This window comes from Orbicella franksi, chromosome 10, assembly GCF_964199315.1.
Source record: "Orbicella franksi chromosome 10, jaOrbFran1.1, whole genome shotgun sequence".
In the NCBI taxonomy this organism is placed as follows: domain Eukaryota; kingdom Metazoa; phylum Cnidaria; class Anthozoa; order Scleractinia; family Merulinidae; genus Orbicella; species Orbicella franksi.
The window spans coordinates 15,341,900-15,363,898 of record NC_138154.1 but is presented as its reverse complement, the minus strand read 5'-3'; the positions used below and the strand labels follow the sequence as shown (position 1 = coordinate 15,363,898).

The following is a 21,999-nucleotide window of genomic DNA, read 5'->3' as shown; positions in this document are numbered from 1 at the left end:
GAGAGGACGTGAGATATTCGACCTTCCTAGGTAGACGTCACAACAGCCGCTGGACCCATTCTCCTCAAACTCGGTTGTGAAACAAAACGGCGGTGTTTTGGGGCTATTTTCGAGATTTCGTCGGGGCACAGAGAATCGAAGATTTAACCGAATCCAAAACTTTTTTCGCAGAAGTATTTCAAATAATATGTAGATTCGTTTTAGCGGAAAAAAAATTTGGGGGTTAGGTGCACTTTAACAATACGCAGCCACAGTAACGTTTCAGTTTTGCACTAAAAGGGAGAAGTGGCACTACCTCAAAAATAACTGCTGTCCTCGGTCACATTACATGACATATAGAATCAAAGTGGCTGTGAGCCGCTGAACTTGGAAAATAAATTATGAAACCTCATTAAGGAACTAATTGTGAAGTGAGGGCAGTCTAGCTTTCGAACAAGCCCATAAGGACTTTTTCCATTCAGGGGTTTGTTGTGATATTTACAAAAACGAAAAAGTTAAAGGTCAAAAAACTGTTTGTTAGTCAGGCCTGCCTACACGTTTTACGTTACATGTATCTGTACATGTCTTCCTTGTGTTGTAGTCAAAAACGGCAAGATCATTTTGTTTGGTCAAAAGTGAGGTATAGACTGAACGAAACACTTGAGCCTGCGGTACGTACATAAATAGTTAACACTTTCACCTTCCAGTAGCTTGTGTACAAGTAGCTCAATGTGATGAGCACTGGCTCGCCATGTGAGATATTGGGAGTTGAAATCCTGGTGGTGACTACTGATTATTTTTCCTTTCTTCTTCATTGTTTTTTCTCTTTCTGTCAACAAATCATTTACTGAAAGGTAGCGTTTGTCTTTCCGTTTCTTGTGTTAAAAAAAAATCGTCTGGAGACTTCAATCATTCGTTTATGTCGATTGCTTTCGAAATCACAATATCACGTAGGTTTGTGCAGGAAAAACCACCAAGAGTTTCCCTGAATCGAATCACTAAGGAAGAACCATAAGTATTTTCTTTACAATAAAAAAATCGCTATACCTTGTACCTCTCGAAAATAACTAACTTGACACGCTGCAAGCGACTGTAAAACGGCCCTAGACGGCTCATGTTCGAAACCCGGGAAGACTCCTACACGAAAAGGTCGGGGATGCTCGTCGTCTCCAGTACAAATCAACGATTCTGGTCTCACTTAGTATGTTGATGACGAAACGTCACCATTTTTAGCTATCACAGTATCTTTTAGGGTGCACTCCAGGAAACAATAATAAAAGAAACGCTCTCATTTAATTTCTGTTTTCAGGTTTGATTTCCGCTGATCTCTCGAGTACGCGAGTTGGATCTACAAGTACACGCGGGATCCTTTCTTGAACAGTGGCTAGTGATCGAACCTATTCCGTTTTAAGTGGTATCTCTTAGGGGTCTAATGAATCTCAAGCAACGTCCACATTAGTCTCCCTTAGGAGTTAAATTGAAATTTTCCGACGAGTATCCCTTGCCTTTTCATATGGGAGTTCCCCCACGGGTTCCAAATGTCTAATGGGAAGTGAAGGAGTGATGGAGTGAAATCGTTCCACCACTACAACTTGGAAAATAACATATTTTCCAAGTTGAAAACCGAGTGGAAACATAGTACCACAAGGAGAGCAAGGGGTTACCTGAAACAAATACGTAGCTTTGCGATGTTCACACTCAACTAGGTGGAACTTGTTTTACGTAGAGTACACAGGTACCTTTCCCACCCCCACCCCTACCACTTCCTTGCCTCTAGACTAATTAATTATTAATTGAAATTAATTAATTAAACAAACATCAAAGTTTACGCCTTATTGCATTAGCATCTTACTTCCACAGCACCTTAGTGGATGGCAGCTCCCAAATAGTGTACTCTGCACTAAAAAGAGCATGATAAACCACATTTTTAATGCAGTTTTGTAATACTGTAGTGTATGCATAACGTGATTATAAAGTCTCTATTTCAATTTAAAGAACTGATCAGAATTGCTAAATACCTTCCACTTTGAAGCGTTTGGGATCTTGGCTGCTTGTACTTAGTACCGCTCCCATTAATTGCTGCGATGAACTCTGCTTTTCTTCTGATGCATCCAGCAAGAAAGAAAGAAATTTAATGTTAGGGCATTCATAGAGGTTAATCCTTTGAAAGAAGTGATTGCACATACATTTTCAATAAGACGAGTTGGGTTCATATTTCTAAATCAGGACTGGGAACCTGATCTTAATATCCTATATCATTAAAAACTGGATCACTGGCTAATGCAATTCAAGAGTTTTCACTGGCTTAGCAATCATGCTACATGAGCCATTATACCGTACTCTACAAATATGGTACAGGTCTGCGACGGTAATCTTTTAAGGCGTTTCTTTTTTTCAATCTTATCTTAGTTTTCTATATTTTGGGGGCGTTTTAAGCAAAGCAATTATTCCGCTCGCGCTCGTTGGCTATGAGAGGATTATGGCCAACTCATATCCAAAAAGTGCGCGTGGAGTAATTGTTCCATATCGTATCTTTTCAGAACGCTTCAGCAACAGATCAGGTTAAGTTTGGTTGAGCCATGATCCATATTTGGTGACATGTACTCGAGCCAAAATACCCATGGTGAGATCAAACAAGCTTGATATGCCACCAAAGCATACCACAAAGGTACGATTAGATTCAACCAAACTTCCAAATACCTTCCACTTTGAAGCGTTTGGGATCTTGGCTGCTTGTACTTGGTACCACTCCCTTTGATTGCTGCGATGAACTCTGCTTTTCTGCTGATGCATCCAGCAAGAAAGAAAGAAAAAAAATTAATGTAAGGGCAGTCTAAGAGGTAACTCCTTTGGAGGAAGTGAATTGTAACAGTGATCCAGCCTAATAGTCACCATGACTGGACATTCATATAGCACCAACCAGTGAGATAATCTCACATAGTGAAGAGTACAATTGATAGCTCTGGCACATAGTCACACGGGTACTCACCCCTGCTCGGTTCACTTCCGGTTTGTATTTACCTTGGTAGTCTGCTAGGGCGTTTCCCCTTACAGAATATTAACCGACACAAACCTTGATAAGACATAATCTTAGCAGTATGTATGTTTCATGGTTGAATTTTCATTCAAGGTCCAAAAATTACTTACAATTACTGTTTTTCACGACAGCCTTAAAGTTTTACTCGGGTTTTTTACGTTGATTTTCGTTCATTTTAAATTCAATGACATGTTGAAGCAGCAAACGTGGCAATTAAGCTTTTCACGCCAACTTTGTAACTTGTTACTTTTGTTTTCCCCACGACGGTATGTAAAATGAAACTCTTGTTCTCTCCAAAATACACGGAAGATGTGCTTGTGTTTTTTTTTTTCACCGCTGGAGATAAATGAAAGAAGGTTATAAAGCTGATGAAGAAATTGAAGAGAAACGATTTTGTTTTACTCAAAATGCAAATTTCCTTTTTTACCGATAAACAAGAACTAATTTAATTATCAGATGGTAACGGAATACCACTTTCTTTTTCTGTTGCCACCTTCGTTGTTAACAATAAAACAATCCAAAATTAATACACAGTGATATCGATTGATACAACTGAGAAGCATTTCAACGAGAAGTATTGAAAGTAAACAGCGCTTCTCGGCCAATATTATATCCTGCTTCGGTGAACGAGTCTTCTGAAAGACTGATTAAATTAATTTGCGCTTTCATTAGATGCGACGGAGTCTGCGGCAATATTTGAGCACTTTCCTGGTTTCTTTCGGTCTTTTTGTCACAAATTTACAGTTTGAAGAGTATTAAACCAACTAACTCGAATGCATTTAAGACTCGAAATAAAAATGCCGCTAAGGAGAAGCATGACAAACACACTAGCGTAGTTTGAAAACAGCAGATGACATTTGTTGAACCAACCTATGGGTAATTCTTAACAATACGCAGCCACAGTAATGTTTCAGCTTTGCACTAAAAGGGAGAAGTGGCACTACCTCAAAAATAACTGCTGTCCTCGGTCACATTACATGACATAATTATAGAATCAAAGTGGCTGTGAGCCACTGAACTTCGAAAATAAATTATGAAACCTCATTAAGGAACTAATTGTGAAGTGAGGGCAATCTAGCTTTCGAACAAGCCCATAAGGACTTATTCCATTCAGGGGTTTGTTGTGATATTTACAAAAACGAAAAAGTTAAAGGTCAAAAAACTGTTTGTTAGTCAGGCCTGCCTACACGTTTTACGTTACATGTATCTGTACATGTCTTCCTTGTGTTGTAGTCAAAAACGGCAAGATCATTTTGTTTGGTCAAAAGTGAGGTATAGACTGAACGAAACACTTGAGCCTGCGGTACGTACATAAATAATTAACACTTTCACCTTCCGGTAGCTTGTGCACAAGTAGCTCAATGTGATAAGCGCCGGTTCACCATGCGAGACATTGGGAGGTGGAATCCTGGTGGTGACTACTGATTATTTGTTACGAAAAATTGTCTAAGTCAATTTCTAGAACAATCTAGAACCGGAAGTCATTCAGCCGTGACCAATTTGTTTAAGAACATTCCAGAACGTTCTAATCCTTATGTAATCACTCAGATTAGAAACTGTGTCAAACTACTTAATTTAGTTCCAAATAGAAGTTTCTAGAACTTTAAGCCTCATGTATATTAGAGCGAGAGGTTCTGCTGTAAGAGAGATTGATTCAAATTTGAAGAAGCTTAGTGTTGTAAATTTGCGAAGTTACCTGATGGAAATAAATTAGTTTGTTGCTGTAACCAGAGATCCTGAGTTCTGTCTGGAATCAACCCTGCTCTTCAACGATACTCGTAACATTATTTTTCCTTTCTTCTTCATTGTTTTTTCTCTTTCTGTCAACAAATCATTTACCGAAAGGTAGCGTTTGTCTTTCAGTTTCTTGTGTTAAAAAAATCGTCTGTAGACTTCAATCATTCGTTTATATCGATTGCTTTCGAAATCACAATATCGCGTAGGTTTGTGAAGGAAAAACCACGAAGGTTTTCCCTGAATCGAATTGCTGAGGAAGAACCAAAAGTACTTTCTTTACAATGAAAAAGTCGTTATACCTTCTACCTCCCGAAAATAACTAACTTGACACGCTGCAAGCGACTGTAAAACGACCTGACACGGCTCATGTTCGAAACCCAGGAAGATTCCTACATGAAAAGGTCGGGGATGCTCGTCCTCCTGGGTACAAATCAAGGATTCTGGTCTCACTTAGTATGTTGATGACGAAACGTCACCATTTTTAGCTGTCAAAGTATCTTTAGGGTGCACTCGAGGAAATAATAATAAAAGAAACGCTCTCATTTAATTTCTGTTTTCAGGCTTGATTTCCGCTGATCTCTCGAGTATGCGAGTCGGGTCTACAATTATAGTTGAAAACTTGTCAAAAATCCCAGCTGGTTGGACGCTTACCAGTTGACTATTTACAAGATGTGGAGAAATTAAATTTGGGACCACCCAACACAAATCTATCTCGTGGCAGAGAGAGGGATTTCAACCCGGGAACTGTGGATTACAAATCCAGCCCCTTAACCACTTGACCTCTGCCACCACCTCTAGTTGGAGAAATTTTACCAAATATAAACGACAACTCTAATTATCAAAACTGGTCATTCAAGGTTCTCAGGTCTCAGGTAGTTATGATGAATTTCTTAAGACTATCAAGAGAAAGCGTTCCTCACACCTGGGTTTCTACTCTCTTCAGGTATCACAAAACAATAACTTTTGTTGCACAATATATTCAACCACGTGAGTGGGTGCACCAATCCTACATCATGCAACCTCGCAATATCAAAATTCCTCTTCTCGTTTGGCTTTTAATTTTCTTTCAGCAACGACAGCAGGCAGTGCCATTTCACCAAGCTTATCACTTTCTCGTTGTGGATGAGGACTTTCGAATAAGACGAAGAAACCAATGAGGAATTATGCTGATGTTTTTGAGTCAAATGAATCAACAAAACGCGCCAGGAAGAAGAAGAGCTTGGTTTGGGCCACATCCACAAACCTAGTTTCGCAGTTTGCACATAAATCTAGTGCTGAATTTTCATTGGAAAGAACATTTTAGAGGGACACGCAAAACCTTTGAGTATTTATGCGACCTTGTGAGGGTGGACTTGCAGAAACAGCGTACGAGGTTTAGAGTCTAGAGATAAGAGTCAACTCCTCTGACACCTATAAGTGAACCATCCTTCAGTTACATTTGCTTAACTACAGTGATTTAGTCTCGCTATCTAGAAAATTGTAATTAGATAGGTGCCTTATTGCTCATGGTAGGACCCTATCAGCCCTTTGCCTGCCATAATTTAACTTAGCTCGGTAAAGTGTATATGATATGTATTTGAAACTTTGTTTATTTCAATGTGTGGCTTGTTACAATGTACATCATGGCAAGGCACTGCTCATTTCAATCAAAGTCAACTAGATGACATCCATTTGAACTCTACATTAGGATAATTAACTTGATAATCATATATTTTTGAACCAACCTAATTCTTGGAAGAATTGTTTACATTCCTCGTAGTCATCTTCTCTTATGGTAGTCTTCAGCTTCAACTCGGCAAGGCCAAGATCAGTGAGGATATCCTCTGTTACAAGACATTTTTGCACCACTTCATCCAGATGCCCACATGTATAGTCAGCCCAGAGTTCTTCAAGGACCTGCAATGATGCACACTTGACTGTGATTACCAGACTGCCAGACTTAACATCTTCGATCAGAACACCTCTCATACTGGTTAAATATTTAAGGAAGTCGTCAAATCCCTTTCTGTCAGATGGTTTCACACTGTGATAGTAATCCAGTCCAATTCTAAGAAAAAACTTTTCAGCTGAGCGAGTGTCATCCTCTGTCGGCACTGCTCCTTCAGTTCCTTCCTTGCATTGTGCCAAGTTTGTTGAATCTGAAGTCCTATTCAGTCCTTTTGCTTTAACAGTTTCACAATCAATTCTTATCTCAAGAGAATTGGCTGTTGACAAAACATAGCCATGTCAATTACAGAGAGGAAGTGCCATTTTTTTGCAGATGGAAAAAACAGTTAAGACATTGTAAAACTGTCGGGTAATGGATTTTCTCGCAGGGAAAAATTCAGAGCATGTTAGAGGAGGAGGTATTTCTTTATTGCAGTGGGTGATGGTTATGTTTAATTCTTGTTGTTTTTCTCAATTGATTTTCTCAACCTGAAAATAGATATTTTCATCTCATACTGTTTTTATATAATTATATTGTTTCAATTTAACGTAAAACAAAAGTACCTGGTATAATAAAAACAAAAAAAACAACAGTCAAACAACAAACAAACAAACAAACAAGAATATACCATTTGGCCTTAGAGTGCCATAGCCCACAATGCATTTCATCAGCAACCAGCAATTAAGGACGCCATTTTGTACACAAGGGCCATGACACTCTTAGGCCACAAGCTTTGTTTTGCTTTACCGGTGGCAAAAATACCCCAGTGCTTTTTATAGGCTAAACTAAAAAAAATATATAAAACTGTAATATAATATAATTCTTTTGACATTAAAGACGAATAAACAACTGTAGAACAAAAACAGATAATGAAGAAATTACCCAGTATACAATCATGATATGAAAGTTGATGGACTCTCGAGTGACACAAAATCCATTCTCCCTCAAAGCTGGTTTGGTTGGTTAGGAGTCAATGGGTTAATGAGCCTCAGCAACTTTTAAACCAACTGTTTGATTGGTTAATTTTTTTCTGTTGACTTTTGCGATATGGAATGTTACAAAAAGAACATTTCAAAGCTTGCTTTCAAGGGTGCAAGGGATAGTTTCATGTTTAAAGAGCTTATAAGTTTTTAACTGATACTAAGGAGTGAAAACATGGAGAATTTCAGCCTGGATGGACAGGGGGAAGAGGAGATGAGATTTCAGCCTGGCTTCTTAAACAAACCCTCTTGAAATGGAGCAAACGATAACAATAGTTATATGCAGAAAGTGTCAGTCAGGACTGAAAATTCCACTTGACTTTCATCACAAAGCTAAACTTAAATTCCGCCATGAAGAACAGCATCACAGCATGACAGTGGGCTTCAGCACCCCATACAACTACAATTATCGCTAATAACAGTACCTGCAAACCTGGGTCGTTTAGCATCTGGATGGTTACTTGAACATGGCAACTCTCTCTTCCCAGCTGGTATGTCTGCAAGGGAAACACATTGTCGAATTAATTTGACTGTGCTGGTAAAGATGATACACAACAGTGAACTACACTGTACACTTTATAGAAATAACACGACATCAATGTAGTGGTTCTTTAGACAATGGACAGCTTCAGAAAAACGTTAGATATCGTATCAGAGAAATAATTTGTATTGGTGAAGTTCTCTTTTTTGGAAAGTTTATTTGATTAATTTAATTAAAACAAACACAACAAAATATGACTATTTATTGATCAAATGTTCAACTTACAAGAGAGCTCTATCCCCAAACAGTTTTCAGTTTCTCTGTTCTTGTTTTTTGTGGCAATATTGTTCCCTAATACATGCACACAAACGTGAAACATATACAAAACTTTGTCTCCAAATTTTTTTGTTTCTAAAGCTCAATGGAAGCTTTTAATTTATAATATTTTGAGGCTTGAAAATGCAGGACATGGCCATCCACAAGTTCTATGTCAGGTTTTTTCCTCTTATGTTTAATTTCTATCACTTGCCACTCGGTCTACATGTAATAAAAAGGTACAGATTAACCTACAAGCTGTAGGTTACTAAAGTTCCTTCATGTTTTTGCATTGGATAAGCGCCACCCAAAGTACCTAAAACTGACATTAAATTTTGTCTCTAAGGCTGTAGAGTGCATAGCAATCCTGTGTGAACTTGTTGAGATTTTCACAATTTCACAGAGGGTGCTCCTAGAACTCCTAGAGGAAATAACGTTACCTTTAGGGCCCCTCCTTAGCTAAATCTGTACCTATGGGGCTGATTTCATAGCAGTAACCAAACACCTTGATTTGCATCATCTATAAGGGTTTCCTTACAATCTACAAGACTTTCTTTTTTAATCTTGATACATTTGCCACAATACAATAGTTTTCACTTAAATATATGGCACAAAGTAGTGTTCCTTAACTCAGGGCTGTCACTTATTTTTGAAGTAGGCAGGGAAATGAAAAAAGTAGCTGGGATTAGGGTCTGCCTACTTCACAAATTACTGACTGCCCTGGTTCAAGATGTTGTACTCTAAGAAAATGAATCACATAGTTTCCTTACGACAAAATTCTTTGGCCAAGTTATCAAGACCAACTCTACTATGACACAAGGCATTGTAGAGGTTATGATAAGGTGTAGCCGAAGTTGTTGTATTTCGCCAGCGAAGTAACATCTCAAGTGGTTTATCTTCTGCATTAGCAGTTATATCATCCAATACATCATGAGGAATGCCAAGGGGAATTCCCAGTCTTTTCCACACTTTACCAATCTGTCCTGCCAAATTATTTAGTTCAAGGTCACTAGGTTTGCCTTTTTTAAAAGCACCTGTATCTGAAAGAGGAGAAGCTTGCAGTTAACCAATGATGCAATTTTACTACATTATAATCCAAGTGATAAAAACAACATCTATCCTTTTAGTGAAACATGCAATTTATTCACAGCACCTAATGCTGATCAATACCATCATACCATTTTAGGAAGCAGCGTGGCTGAGTGGTTTATGGTGCCGGCGTTGTAATTCTGAGGTCCCGGGTTCAAGACCTCCACCCTGCCCCTAGCAGAATTTGTTTCTCGGTAGTCCCGAGTTCAAATTCTTGGGCACACTTTGTAAATTAAGCCAACTGGTCTGCCTCCTGCCAATTGGGATTTTTAACTATGTTACATTTATTTGAAACATTTGTTTCCTTTGTTTCAGAGGCATGCCTGTAAACTAGCTAAGTTAAGGCTTGTATAGCTACTGTAAGTGCATGACCACTACAAGTAAGATCTACATTTTTTTTTACATTACCATGTGTCAAACAAGCTTCAGGTTCATAAAATAAATCTTTGTACACAAAATTACACTTTCCACTTGTTTGATCCTTTTCCCAAACCATTTTTTTTCCTTTTTCAGACCTGATGTAAGAAGTGAAAGTAAAAACTGGTGGATTTCCATATTTTGTATTATGATACAAAATTATTAACTTTAGATGATTTCCAATTTGGTATTCCTCAGTCTCGGCACCCCAGTGTTTGTGAGTCTCACTCGATGGATTCCAAATCAATGTAATTCGTTATGAACTGCTTACAGTACATGTACCTTATCTTCGAGGCAATTCTTTTTCCAACAGTTTCTTTGATTTTACAGCTGAGAAGTTGTTTCATCAAGTGATCTCACAAAGAACGAAGCATAACGCTTTGCATCCATAATGGCGGTTGACATGAAACTTTGAATTTACATGTACTTCATGTAAGTGAGTAGTTGCAAAATGTTACAATTTTGTGACGTCTTACATGAATCAAAACAAAACTCATAAACAAACTCTTGAGAGTGAGCAGTACGGACTGGAAATCATCTTTAAAGGTCTTTCTCGCCCATATTAGGACCAAGTGGAAAAAGAAGATCCTAGCAAGGGCTATTGGAATCCACAAAGAAAACTGGTGGTAACGACGCATTTTTCCAATCTCAAACAAAAATGCTGACGTCAGCATTTTTCTGAAAAAGAAGGAAAAGATAATTCTTCACAGATTTCCTTAGAAGTTGCCTTTACATAAAGAAAGGCAAACACATTTATAACGATCTTTAACTACGTGGTAAATGGTAGTTAACATGAAAACGACTTCTGGTATGTTTTTAATAAACCAAATTGTCACAACAGTGCTTTTAGTGTCCCTGACAGCTCTCCTCTGGTTTAGCCAAAATACAGTCTATATAGCCTTAGTTTAATTTCTCACAACCAGAAACTTATCACATGCTAAATAGGCTTGCCACTTAACCATTTCAAAACATAAAATGTAGGGGTAACCACCTGTTTTTCAAAGTTCAACATGTAATGCTGTTTTGATTTATCTTTTTTCATAATCTTTTTTGCTGCCCTTTACATTTTTACTTGTCACTTCCACAGTAAGTCAAACAAATGAGTCTCTTGCACTTGTTTTGCATGTTTTGCATGTACATTGTACCTGTTTACAGTTGGAAGCCATCAACAGTAAGTGGTTGGCAATATTCTGCTATTCTGGGATCCCTAGCTAGTTTCAGAACAGGTTCATTTAACTTGATTTGGTCACAATTTTACCATTTTAGTCATGCACTTGTTAGTCAGTAGTTGATTGTGTCAGTGCAGTTTTAATCCCAGCATGCACGTGGCATGTAATAATGCCTTGAATTGTATGGTGTGCAGAACAGGTGCACACTAAAACCTAATAGGAAGCACAGTCCTTTATTTTGCTCCTAGAAATGAGAGATTTAAACAAATTGACATCAAAACTTGAATTCTGGAGAAAAGAATGTTTGATTCTCGTCAACATAAGTATGTTCTGTAATCATTCCAAAAATCTGTTAGAAGAGACATATCCGCAATCCTTTTGGACATAACTGCATTGCTAGCGAGACTAGCACAAACAATTACCAAGATATATAGGAATAATTAATACTGTGATGTTTGCTTCCAGGAAAGAAAATTATTATTTTACTTGCACGCACTACAATATATATGTAGTACCCTTATTATTGTATTGCACCAAGCTGCGGGACTTCTTCCTACAGTTGACTAAAGGTGCACTTTTTTCAGGCTGGAAGTATCATAAGACTTAATAGGACAGGGATTTCAAACATTAATTGATTATTTATCCCAGAAATAAGATCTAGTGGGCCACATTAGGTTTGTGAAAGGGGTTTCAGGCTAGAAGCTACGTGTAAATAAAAGGTAAGCCTTTCCTGTCAAGAACACTGTTATATGGATAGGTCTTTGACCTTGGGCCAGGGCATCCTTGTATAAAACTTTGTTACTTTCCTTCCCCCTCTCTATGGACAAACCATATAAATTGTAAATAAAAACATTCCTTTCACTTCAGGTTCATGATTGAAACAAAACTGTCTGAAATCATTCTTATAATATTGAAGAAAAATTTTTTTCTATAGATTTCCTGTTTACCTGCAAGCTACATGTACAATCCAACTGTTTATGTTTGACAGCTTAAAGTAAACAAGATTTTGCCAATATCCATGTCTCACTATAATTAAGTGAAATTGGGCAAAATACTCTTGGCAGTCCTGGCATTCTCAAGTTGATTGTCTAAAATAATTTCAAAATCATCTATTGTAATTTTTGCATAATAGTAATCATTGTTATACAGTTGTTTCATAATGTTAACTTAACAAGGACCATAACAATTTACCTTGACCCAAAATGCACTGCTGACTCATATTCATAATTATATTGTCAATTTTGGACTGACTGGTAAGTACATGTATGGTGAACTCTCATTTAATAATTTCATTTTGAAACAGACTGTTGTTATTCTTTGACACTACATCATGTACAAGATAATACGATAACAATGTTCCAATTCCAATCAAAATTAATTATTATCCATTTTAAAATTTATAAGCTGTCTGGGTAAACAACCTGTTATTTGATTTTTGGATTTCTTTTCTATTTGAGTAATCTGGCCTCAAGCCCTGGCTGGAAACATTGTATTGTGTACTTGAGCAAGACACGTAACTCTCACAGTGCCTCAGTATCCACTCAGGTATATAAATAACTATTGGCAAATTTAATATTGCGGGGTAACCCTGCAATCGACTAGCACCCCATCCGGGGGTAGTAGAAATACTCCTAGTCACTTCATGCTACAGAAACCGGGATGAGTGCTGACCTGATGGGCCACTTGGCTCATATGCAGACTTTACTTCCACTTCGAAGTTGCTGTTTGCCTCTTTTTTAGAACGAATGCTCGTGCAAAACATTTCACATGAACATGACTTGATTTCCAAGAGAATGGACGTACAGGTGATATCCATTTTCATACGAATAGTTTTGCACAAAGACTCGTTTTGCCACAGAGGCAAAAATCAACTATTCATCAATGAGCTGATTAATAATAACAATTACATGTAATAATATTTTGTCAACTACTAATAAAAGTAATCAAGATGTTCAGCTGACTGTCTTCCTCTGAGTTCAAGATGCAATCTATTGTTCTAATAAATACCTTGGGTCTTGGATTGGGATTCTTGGTTTGAACTGCTATCTCTGTTATTTTCAGGTGCCGACATTGTAACAAACAGGAGCACTTAGAGATTTCCCTACAAACAAAGTACATACAAACAAAACTCATTGAATACAGAGACAAAATAGGTAACCAAGTCACTCTAAAATAAGTTATTCCCTTGGAGCGAATTAAAACAATCAGTGCACTAGGGTTACACATGTACATGTATGTAGATATTGTAGGTCAAAAAGTAAATTCAGGTTACAATGAAAATATTTATAGTAATTTCTTTGTCTGTTAACCCTAATTACTCATGGACCATTGAATAATTGGGGTTAGAAGACAAAGGAAATAAATTATTAAGAATAAAACTAGGTTAAAATCCTTTTAAACTGAATTTCATTTCAACCTACAACATAGACATTAGTGCTAATGGCTTCTCTACAATTTATTAACGTCGGCCTTTTGATGACAGGCATGACTGGATTATAAAATAATTCCTGATTCTAGAATGGAAAAGGTCCAGCTTCAAAATAAGAGCAAAAAGTGGAGTCTTACTAAAATATGCAGTGTAACGCCATTAAAAATCTGCTGGTTTTCTTGCATCTCCCATTATTGTCTAGCTACTGATAGTTAAAATACAATCACATGCAGCTGATGCACATATTCTTCAAATGAAAGTTATTATAATCATGATTTTTTTGGCTTTAGAATGTCTGCTAATTAATTAGTGACTATTTCCCCTCATTTTCTATGAGTGACACACAGACAGCAGAGTTCACTATTTTCTCTTAGATATCTGGCTCCTAAATATTTGTGACTAAATTCTTGTATAAATCATATGAACCAATCAATCGACAAATTTTACATGTAAATGCAATGTAAATGCTCTAAATTGATCAAGAGTACATGTACATATAGAAAATAGCCCAAAGAAATATGTGTGCTGACTTTTCCCTGATAAAAATAAAATTTCCCTGACCAAATAAATACAAAAATATGTCAAATTAATATAGTAACCGCTTCTGGTGTGAACTTACAGGCATCCTTTCCACTTGTTCTTTATAAGACTTACACAGGTTTTGACAATGTTTTTTTCTTCATTAAGGAGAAATATTGTTGAGATCACAGTGACCCCAAATGTACTGTTTCTTCCAGCTTTCAATGGTATTTTAATACCATGAATCACCTGGTTTAAAAACCAGGCAATTCATCAATCGGTATTGATTATTGTGTGTGCGGAGTTCACACTAAGCTGGCAGCTGAGAGTTTGTCTGTTTACAAGAGTCACGTGATTGAAAGGAATTCTACTAATTCTGCTAGTTGGCTTGTGCAAGTGGATTTTCTGCCTCCTTCATGTTGGCCGCTTTGCTTTTGTGTACCATTTATAGGTTTAAGACACTTCATTTTATTTTCCTAACTTTCAGATGACAAGGTTAGGTGTTGTTTTTTCTTTATACATGTAGCTTGTTTTGAGATGTGGTACATGTACGTTGTCTGTTTGCATGTATTGAAAATCTATCTTCGTATCCTTCATAATTGCCTATTTAATCTTATGTTAAATTGCATGTCTGTTTTCATTTATTGCAAATCCAGCTTCCTAATTTTGAGTAGACTTTGAAAATGTTGATTGCAGTTGTATTGTTTATTGATAGCTTTCTTTCATCATTCCTTCAGGTGTCCATATCGGGAGTTAGTTTGCTCACACAACTGCCAACATATCAAAACTCAGTCAATTTGGCTTGTGGTTAACGCAGGTTGCACAGGAGCTGGTACGCCTTCGCAGGCTAAAATTTATCGGCCTCAATGTTGGGGCAGGTTGCCCTATATAGCAAAAGGAGTCATTGTACTTTTATAAGCCAATATCTCGCTAGGCAACATTTATATCGGCTTGAACTGATTGATGTAGCACTTCAAAGTAAGACATATTGTCAGAGATTGTCAGAAACTCTCAGAAACCGAGAAAGACTGCCTTGCAATTGCATTGTACATGCATTGTTAGAAATACTCTTGAACAGTGTTAACAGTCACCCTGTTGTTGCTTTTTCAAGATCAAAAGTTAGTATGCAAGTCTCGGTTGAACAATATAGTGGTCAAAGATTGGCTTTCATAACCATTTCGTGAATGCAAAGGATGCCTTATCACGTAGGGATCAGTTCTGGAATATAATGCGCATAGCGCCAATTATGGACAATGATGTCGTATTGTGGAAAATTTGCTACACTTCCTGGAGCCAAGATGTCAGTTCTCATGCCAAAATTGAAACAAGTTGTTACACAATACACAATGTGGAATGAAATGATGCTTTGGTTGACACAAATGATGTGCTACAATGTGTATATTTCATGACTTATAAGGCAAACAAGGTGATGATGTGGAGGAAAATCTTAGATCAACCCTACAATTTTTGATGTCACGCACCCCAACTAAACGTAAATGCTCTAAACATAAACACCATCTAAAATTACTTGCAAGTGGCTTCCAGAATAACTTAGAGGTAAAACACTTGCTGCAACACATTGGATATCAAAACAAATATTGTAGAGGGATTATTACAGTTTAAGATAAGAATACTACTCCAAATAACTATAATACTATTTACTAATTAAAATTTCTCAAATTACCCCAATTGTGATGGCACAAATGTCTTTGCATTTTAAAATGAGGTTAAAAAGTTCGCCTTTGATGTTTGTGTAATAGAGTTGACAAGGTTAAGTGATTTAATAAGTCAACAGGGTCAATTCCTGAGGTTCGTGCTTTCAGCATCCGGTTTTCTTTACAAGATCTTATCAACTTCAGTGCAACACAAATAAAGAGGAAAACAGAGACAGCTAGCAACGTCAACAAAATGTCACTCAAAAACCTACCGCGACAATCAAAACACAGAACTATAACAATGTCATCTGATAATAAATTCCAGGTCAAATGCATAATTATGTTTCTTTGCAAGACTCAGCTTTTCTCCTGCAAATTTAACCAATGAATATCCCATCTCTCTTATCTCACTCCCTCATGGGTAAAACAGGTAATAAATAAGCATTGTGGGTTCACCATCACCTTTTCTTCAAAACATATCCCAATTTATAGCACATTAATTGTTACTAAATGTTATTTCTAGAACTACTTGGTTAAAATCGGGACTGAGGGATTTTATGTAGCATGATATTTTTATTTCGCATGTAATAAACCAAAGACCTTCATTGATGTAAAAAGTCTCCCTTCCTCGAACGATCTTACACAACTGAACATAATTCTCGTCAAAAAAAGGTGTAACACTGCAACAAAGGTACAGAGTGACATACAGTAATAGCGGTGCTGATGGGCTCTTGTAAGTAGACTAAAAACACTACAGGGGAAGGGTTAGGGATCGGGTGGCAAAAAATGCGAGGAAGAAGGGGAAGGAACAGCACCCTATCCCGATAAAGAAGCCCATTTCCAATAAGCAGCCCAATTAAGTTTCCTCAACCCGTAAAATTAAAAAAAAAAAACGACAACGCTACCCACACACAAGTACGCAGTGCAGACCTATTCTTATGATTGTTATCGAAAATTATTTTTGTCCTTTTAAATTGAGTTACACCGACAAAATTTGTCTATAATGGTTTTCTCGAGTAAATTTATCATAGCCTGCATATTTTTTACAATCATTAACAAAATAACAAGAACGGAAATAACCGGCAGAAACATTTTTGGGCTTTAAATCTTTCTTTGTTAGTTTATGACACTGAAAGAAGCTCAGTCCAGAGTACAGGGGTGGCTGTAGCAGCGTAAAACCCTCCAGTCTCATTGCAGTGTCAACATTAAGATGAAGCAAAATAAACAACAGAGTCAGTGTTCTGGTGATTTCAATTATTTGCATCAGGAAATAAACGTACAGAGTAGATCTTGAAGTAGGCCAAAAGGAAAATGATTATAATCTATAGTAAAGTGGCATGCTGAAGATGAGCGTCTTGTGTTGTTCCAGGTTTATTTTACACAATGTTACAAAGCCATCTTCGAATAGTCCAGGCGATTATTGTCGACTTTTTTTAAAATCGATAACAATGGACATTCCTGAAGACAGGAATTATCAATTCTTATCGATATCAACAGCAATCGATAAAGAAATTTCTCTGTGAGTTATAAATTGTTACAATATTGATTGCCAATATCAATCAATAGCAATCAGTGATTGATATCAATTGAATCAGTTGATTTCCGATATCGATTTTAATTGATTGACTACACCTCCATGGTATTAAATCAGCCATGTTAACTTTTTTCCATTTTCCCTGGCTTTTCTTCAAAATGTCAATTTCCCCTGAATCAAAATAAATTTCCCTGACTTTTCCCAGTGACCTGGAAGAAATTTTTTTTCCATGACCATTTTCTGACCTGTGGCAACCCTGCACATGTTCTCCATGTTTCTTTTGAGTCATAGAAACACTCATGGAAGTTTGAAAGAACTACATGTAAATATAATGAAAAGGCTGTGGAAACATTTGCCTGTTGGCTTGTGTTTCCACAGCATTGCTCGTTCTTCCAAACATCCACTCATGTTTCTACAGAACATGGTCAGACAACTTGATAGAAACATGGTACAAGTTTTCTGTTTCTTAAAATACAGTCACAGTTTTATTGTTCTGTTTTAGTAAATTCAATTACCTTGCTCTTGGTTAAGCTGTCATAACTGCACACTGTGACATTTCTTTGGCAAAATGCACCACTAAAAGATGAAAAATTATGACAAGTAAGTTTTTAACAAAACTGATACCATATGTACCTTAAACTTGCATAATTTTATACTAAAAACTGTATGTGCATTGCTTACGAAAATAACAGTCAAATCCTTGATCTGGAAATAACAATCAGTCATGGGACATTGTTCAACTAAATTTGTAAAATTTTTTTTTTTTTACTAACTAATTATGATTGAACATCATGACTGAGGACAGGGTCTAAAAGCACTCATGAGTGACAAAAAAAAAGTATCAGATGTTTTGTTTTTTGCAAGAAGTAGAGAAATAGACTGGAAAAAAACAAAATTGACCGACCTCGTACCGAACCGGTATTACGACAAAACAAACTCGAATCTGGCCCATTCAGCGCCTTATTCACTTGCACTAACGAAGCAACAGTAAGAGAATTGCATAATTATATGAATAACAAAACTAGCGGCAAATACCACGCTTCAGTGACTTCATCATTTAGCAAAACAAAGGTTTCTTTTGTTTTTCAGTCAACAAAAGATCAACAAAAGATCTCCAAAAGATACCCTTGGAAAACTGAGTTTTTTGCATACGTTATTTCTCAAAATCGAAACACAAGTCAGTCTGCCAAAAATTAGCTTGATCCTGCAAAAAATAAAAATCGGCCCAAAATGCTATATACGCCCTTTTTCCATAAAAGCCTTCATATAAAAGCACATAAAATACATTTTTCAGACATATTCATATTTTTGTATGACTTTTGGCATTTTTTTTGAAAAATTTTGGATGTTTGATACTTTTTTGCGGTTTCATTGGCAGAGCTCTACTTTAAACAACTTTTTGTTGGCAATCTCCCAGATTTTGATTTTTTAGGGTTGGCATCTCTGTTAATGGACAGTTACTGAATACACACTGTACCTCTTGCTGGGACAAATATGAATTCATAAACTTAACTGCTTCAAAAAAATATCAAAAAAATCTGCTTGTCTCACTGTATGACATTTCCTATGCAATTTTCGCTATGACTGTAACAATTACTGACAGTAATATTGTTTGTAAAGGTTGATCACCTCTTTGTGACAGCAAACAGCTGTTTTTCTACATGTACAGTCCAAGAAATCTGCTGCTTTGACAGAGAAATTACCAAATATAACTTTTCTTCTCAGTTTATAGTTTGTATTTAGCCTTTCCCTACTCTCCATTATTGTAATATTATTTTGTTAGACTCACCCAATCTTGTTGAAAACATCATCCTCCAATTTTAAACTTGGAAAAAGATTGACAGAGACAATGTAATTACAATTGTAATCACTGAGTGTTACAGGTAATTCACATGTTGGATTAAGGCCTGCAGCCTGGTTACACTGAAAGAAAAAAGAAAAATGCAAGTTTAAAAACCTCAGAAATGCATTAAAACCTACAGATAACCATTTTATGTGCAAGGGCAAAATAATATATCTGGGATATGTGTGAGACTAAATTATTGAGGTGTGACCCCATTACAACTTGAACCAGTCATTGTTGGTTCATCCATAAACTAATACTATATTGAGCTCACTGCCATGTATGCCAACTCTCCCAGATTGAGCCTCCCAGATAAAAACTGAATTTCCCAGATACAGACTGAATCTCTCACAAACAGACTGAATCTCCTGGTCTCCTGTATGGGTCAGTAAATCTTGTGGATTGGAAGGAAATTGCCTAGAGTACATTTTTTCACACTCAAATTGATATTTTGACTGACTTTGGCACTTTCAGGAGAATTTTGGAATATTTCAAAAACATGCAATTTTTGTGGCTGAATGAGCAAAGTTCTGTATTTCAGTTGAACTCAATTGAACTATATCAAACTCAATCCATGGATTGAGTTCAGCAATCAAACCAAATTGAATATTGGACAATCGAACTAAATCGAACTTTTGATTTCTGATCATTGGATTTTTTTTTGTAAAACTGGAGTTGAAAATCAATAACAAGTTTTTCAAGGCCCAAGTTACTTCGGTATGACTCGTATTTTTCGTGTTTTCAAGACCAAATAACATGATCTTTGTTCAACCAAATTTACTCACCAAACACAATGTAATGGATTGAGTTCAGTTTGGTTCGATTTGCTTGACTTCAATTGGTTCGGAAATCGAACTCAAGTTTTTCAAGGCCCGAGTTACTTTGGTATAGCTCGTGTTTTTTGTGTTTTCGAGACCAAAAAAACATAATCTTTGTTCAAGTGAATTTACTCACCAAACACAATCAAACGCAAAAATTGAGTTCGATTGGTTCGAAATTCGAACTCACATAAAGGTCGGTGTTCTATTTGATTCAAATGCCAAAGTACTCAATGGAACTCAATCCACAGATTGAGTTTGATTGGGTTCGACTGAGTTTGATTTCTGAACATTCACTTGATTATGCTGGGAGCTTATCACTGCAGCTTAAGTTTCCACCAAACACATGTGATTATACGGCAATTTACATCTCTGATAACGAACTGATCGAGCTTCGGTACTCTCAGCTAGTTTGCCAAATTATCACCCAAAATGCCAGTAAACTGACGATACGCAATACAGAAGCATTTGACAGAAGAGTGTGTAAAGGAATGCGGAAAAAGATAGAATGTGATGCTGATTCATTTCCAGTTACATCTGCACAAAATATTGCGTGACAAAACAAAAATATTGCGTGACTTACCAAACTTATTTTAATTTTGTGTCAAGCAAGTAATTGAAAGCTTCAAAAACAACAAACAAGTGTAGACTGTATAAACAAAAATAATGGTTACATTATATTCCAATACAACAGACACAGATATACATGTAATGAGGATTCTGTTACCCATTTTAATTTTACAAAATAAAGCCCCCAAGCTAAGGATGATTCATTTTTGTATGAAACGGCAAACTTGATTTCACAAAATAAGGCTCTCAAGAGTCATTAGCGCATTTTTCACAATTGGTATTTATAGAAACTGAATAATTATTTCATGTTATCTACACTGTATTTTTATTTAACCAAAAAACATCGATTTCTGTAACAGAAGAGTGGCCAACCCAATACTTGTATCAGAATTAGTTAGAGTAGTCGATCTGATAAAAAGTTGATAAACTGCAACCTGCAACCTGCAAAATACACCTGCCACCGGGGGGCTTGAAAACATGGCAGTTTGCAGCATTCACCAACGAACACCTGATTTCAACACTTTTAAATACCTTATTTTAATCGAGATCACCCCAAAGGGACGCACCCTCAGATTCTCCACGCTCAGATGCATTTGTATTACGTTCCATCACATGAGCTTTCTTTGCCCCCAGGCAATCCCATAATATGCATAAATATAATGCAAACCCCTTGTACCCGTCAAAATTACAAACGCTGAACTTTACTTCGATAGAAATTGTGAGAACTTAACACACAAATATTACACAGAATTCAAATTCCACCACATTGCAAAAGGAAATCACTAAAGTGATGCGTAATTCTATGCAGATAACTGATAAGCTCATTAAGTCAAAAGTGAAAGTGATTGTTGTCTGATTTCAGTTGATCTTGTTTCTGGAATTTTAAACTGCTAAGTTGTAATTTACAATATGACTAAACATAAAGGGTTTGTTGCTTTAGAGATAAAGAAAGGCTCTGGCTTCACGATGAACTGAAGAGCTTCGATCATCAAAACTCGCGAAACTTATGAACTCAGCGATGCGCAAGAGATAGAGCGACAAGCAGGAACTTCAACTCACCTTATCACAGCTTAAGTTTTCACCAAACACACGTGAATACAGCAATTTACATCTCTGATAACGTACTGATCAATCTTCTGAACTCTCAATTAGTTTGTGAATCACCCAAAACGCCAGTGAATTCACAACGCACAATGCCGATGGTGTAATTTGAGGGTGTGATAATTAACGCGGGAATATGCGAAATGTGACGCCGACTCGTTTCCAGGTTGCCCGACAAAATATTGCGTGACTCACCAAACTTATTTGAATTTAGTGTCACGCGAGTAACTGAGCTGGCAACAGTTTCCAGCACTTTTCGAAGAGCTATACTTTAAAGGATGAATACTACTACAATTAAAAAAAAGTGATGCTACAATACTTATAGTGGTATCATACAGATGCCCAGTCATTGGTAAACAAGGTGCGGTCATCCTTTTTATATCACAGGTTACCATAATAA

At 36.7% G+C, this 21,999-nt stretch overlaps 1 protein-coding gene and 1 long non-coding RNA gene across 2 annotated transcripts in view; both read right to left on the bottom strand.

The window, feature by feature from the left end:
• The window catches only part of LOC145500321 (uncharacterized), a 246,823-nt gene extending 225,106 nt beyond the window's left edge, over positions 1-21,717 (bottom strand). The window contains exons 1-7 of the mRNA XM_081479823.1: positions 21,558-21,717; positions 19,057-19,190; positions 14,179-17,843; positions 13,139-13,232; positions 9,227-9,496; positions 8,086-8,157; positions 6,478-6,957 (exon numbers count right to left, since the gene is read on the bottom strand). Of these exons, the coding sequence (XP_081335949.1) occupies positions 6,478-6,957; positions 8,086-8,157; positions 9,227-9,496; positions 13,139-13,202 (886 nt within the window). The 5' untranslated portion in view covers positions 13,203-13,232; positions 14,179-17,843; positions 19,057-19,190; positions 21,558-21,717. The remainder of the gene's footprint in view (positions 1-6,477; positions 6,958-8,085; positions 8,158-9,226; positions 9,497-13,138; positions 13,233-14,178; positions 17,844-19,056; positions 19,191-21,557) is intronic.
• Positions 1,969-2,950, bottom strand: LOC145500098 (uncharacterized). Its single transcript, XR_014051022.1, has 3 exons — positions 2,900-2,950; positions 2,680-2,812; positions 1,969-2,081 (listed from the first exon to the last, which is right to left on the bottom strand). It is a non-coding gene; the product is annotated as an uncharacterized LOC145500098 (long non-coding RNA).
• Positions 21,718-21,999: the final 282 nt, after the last annotated feature.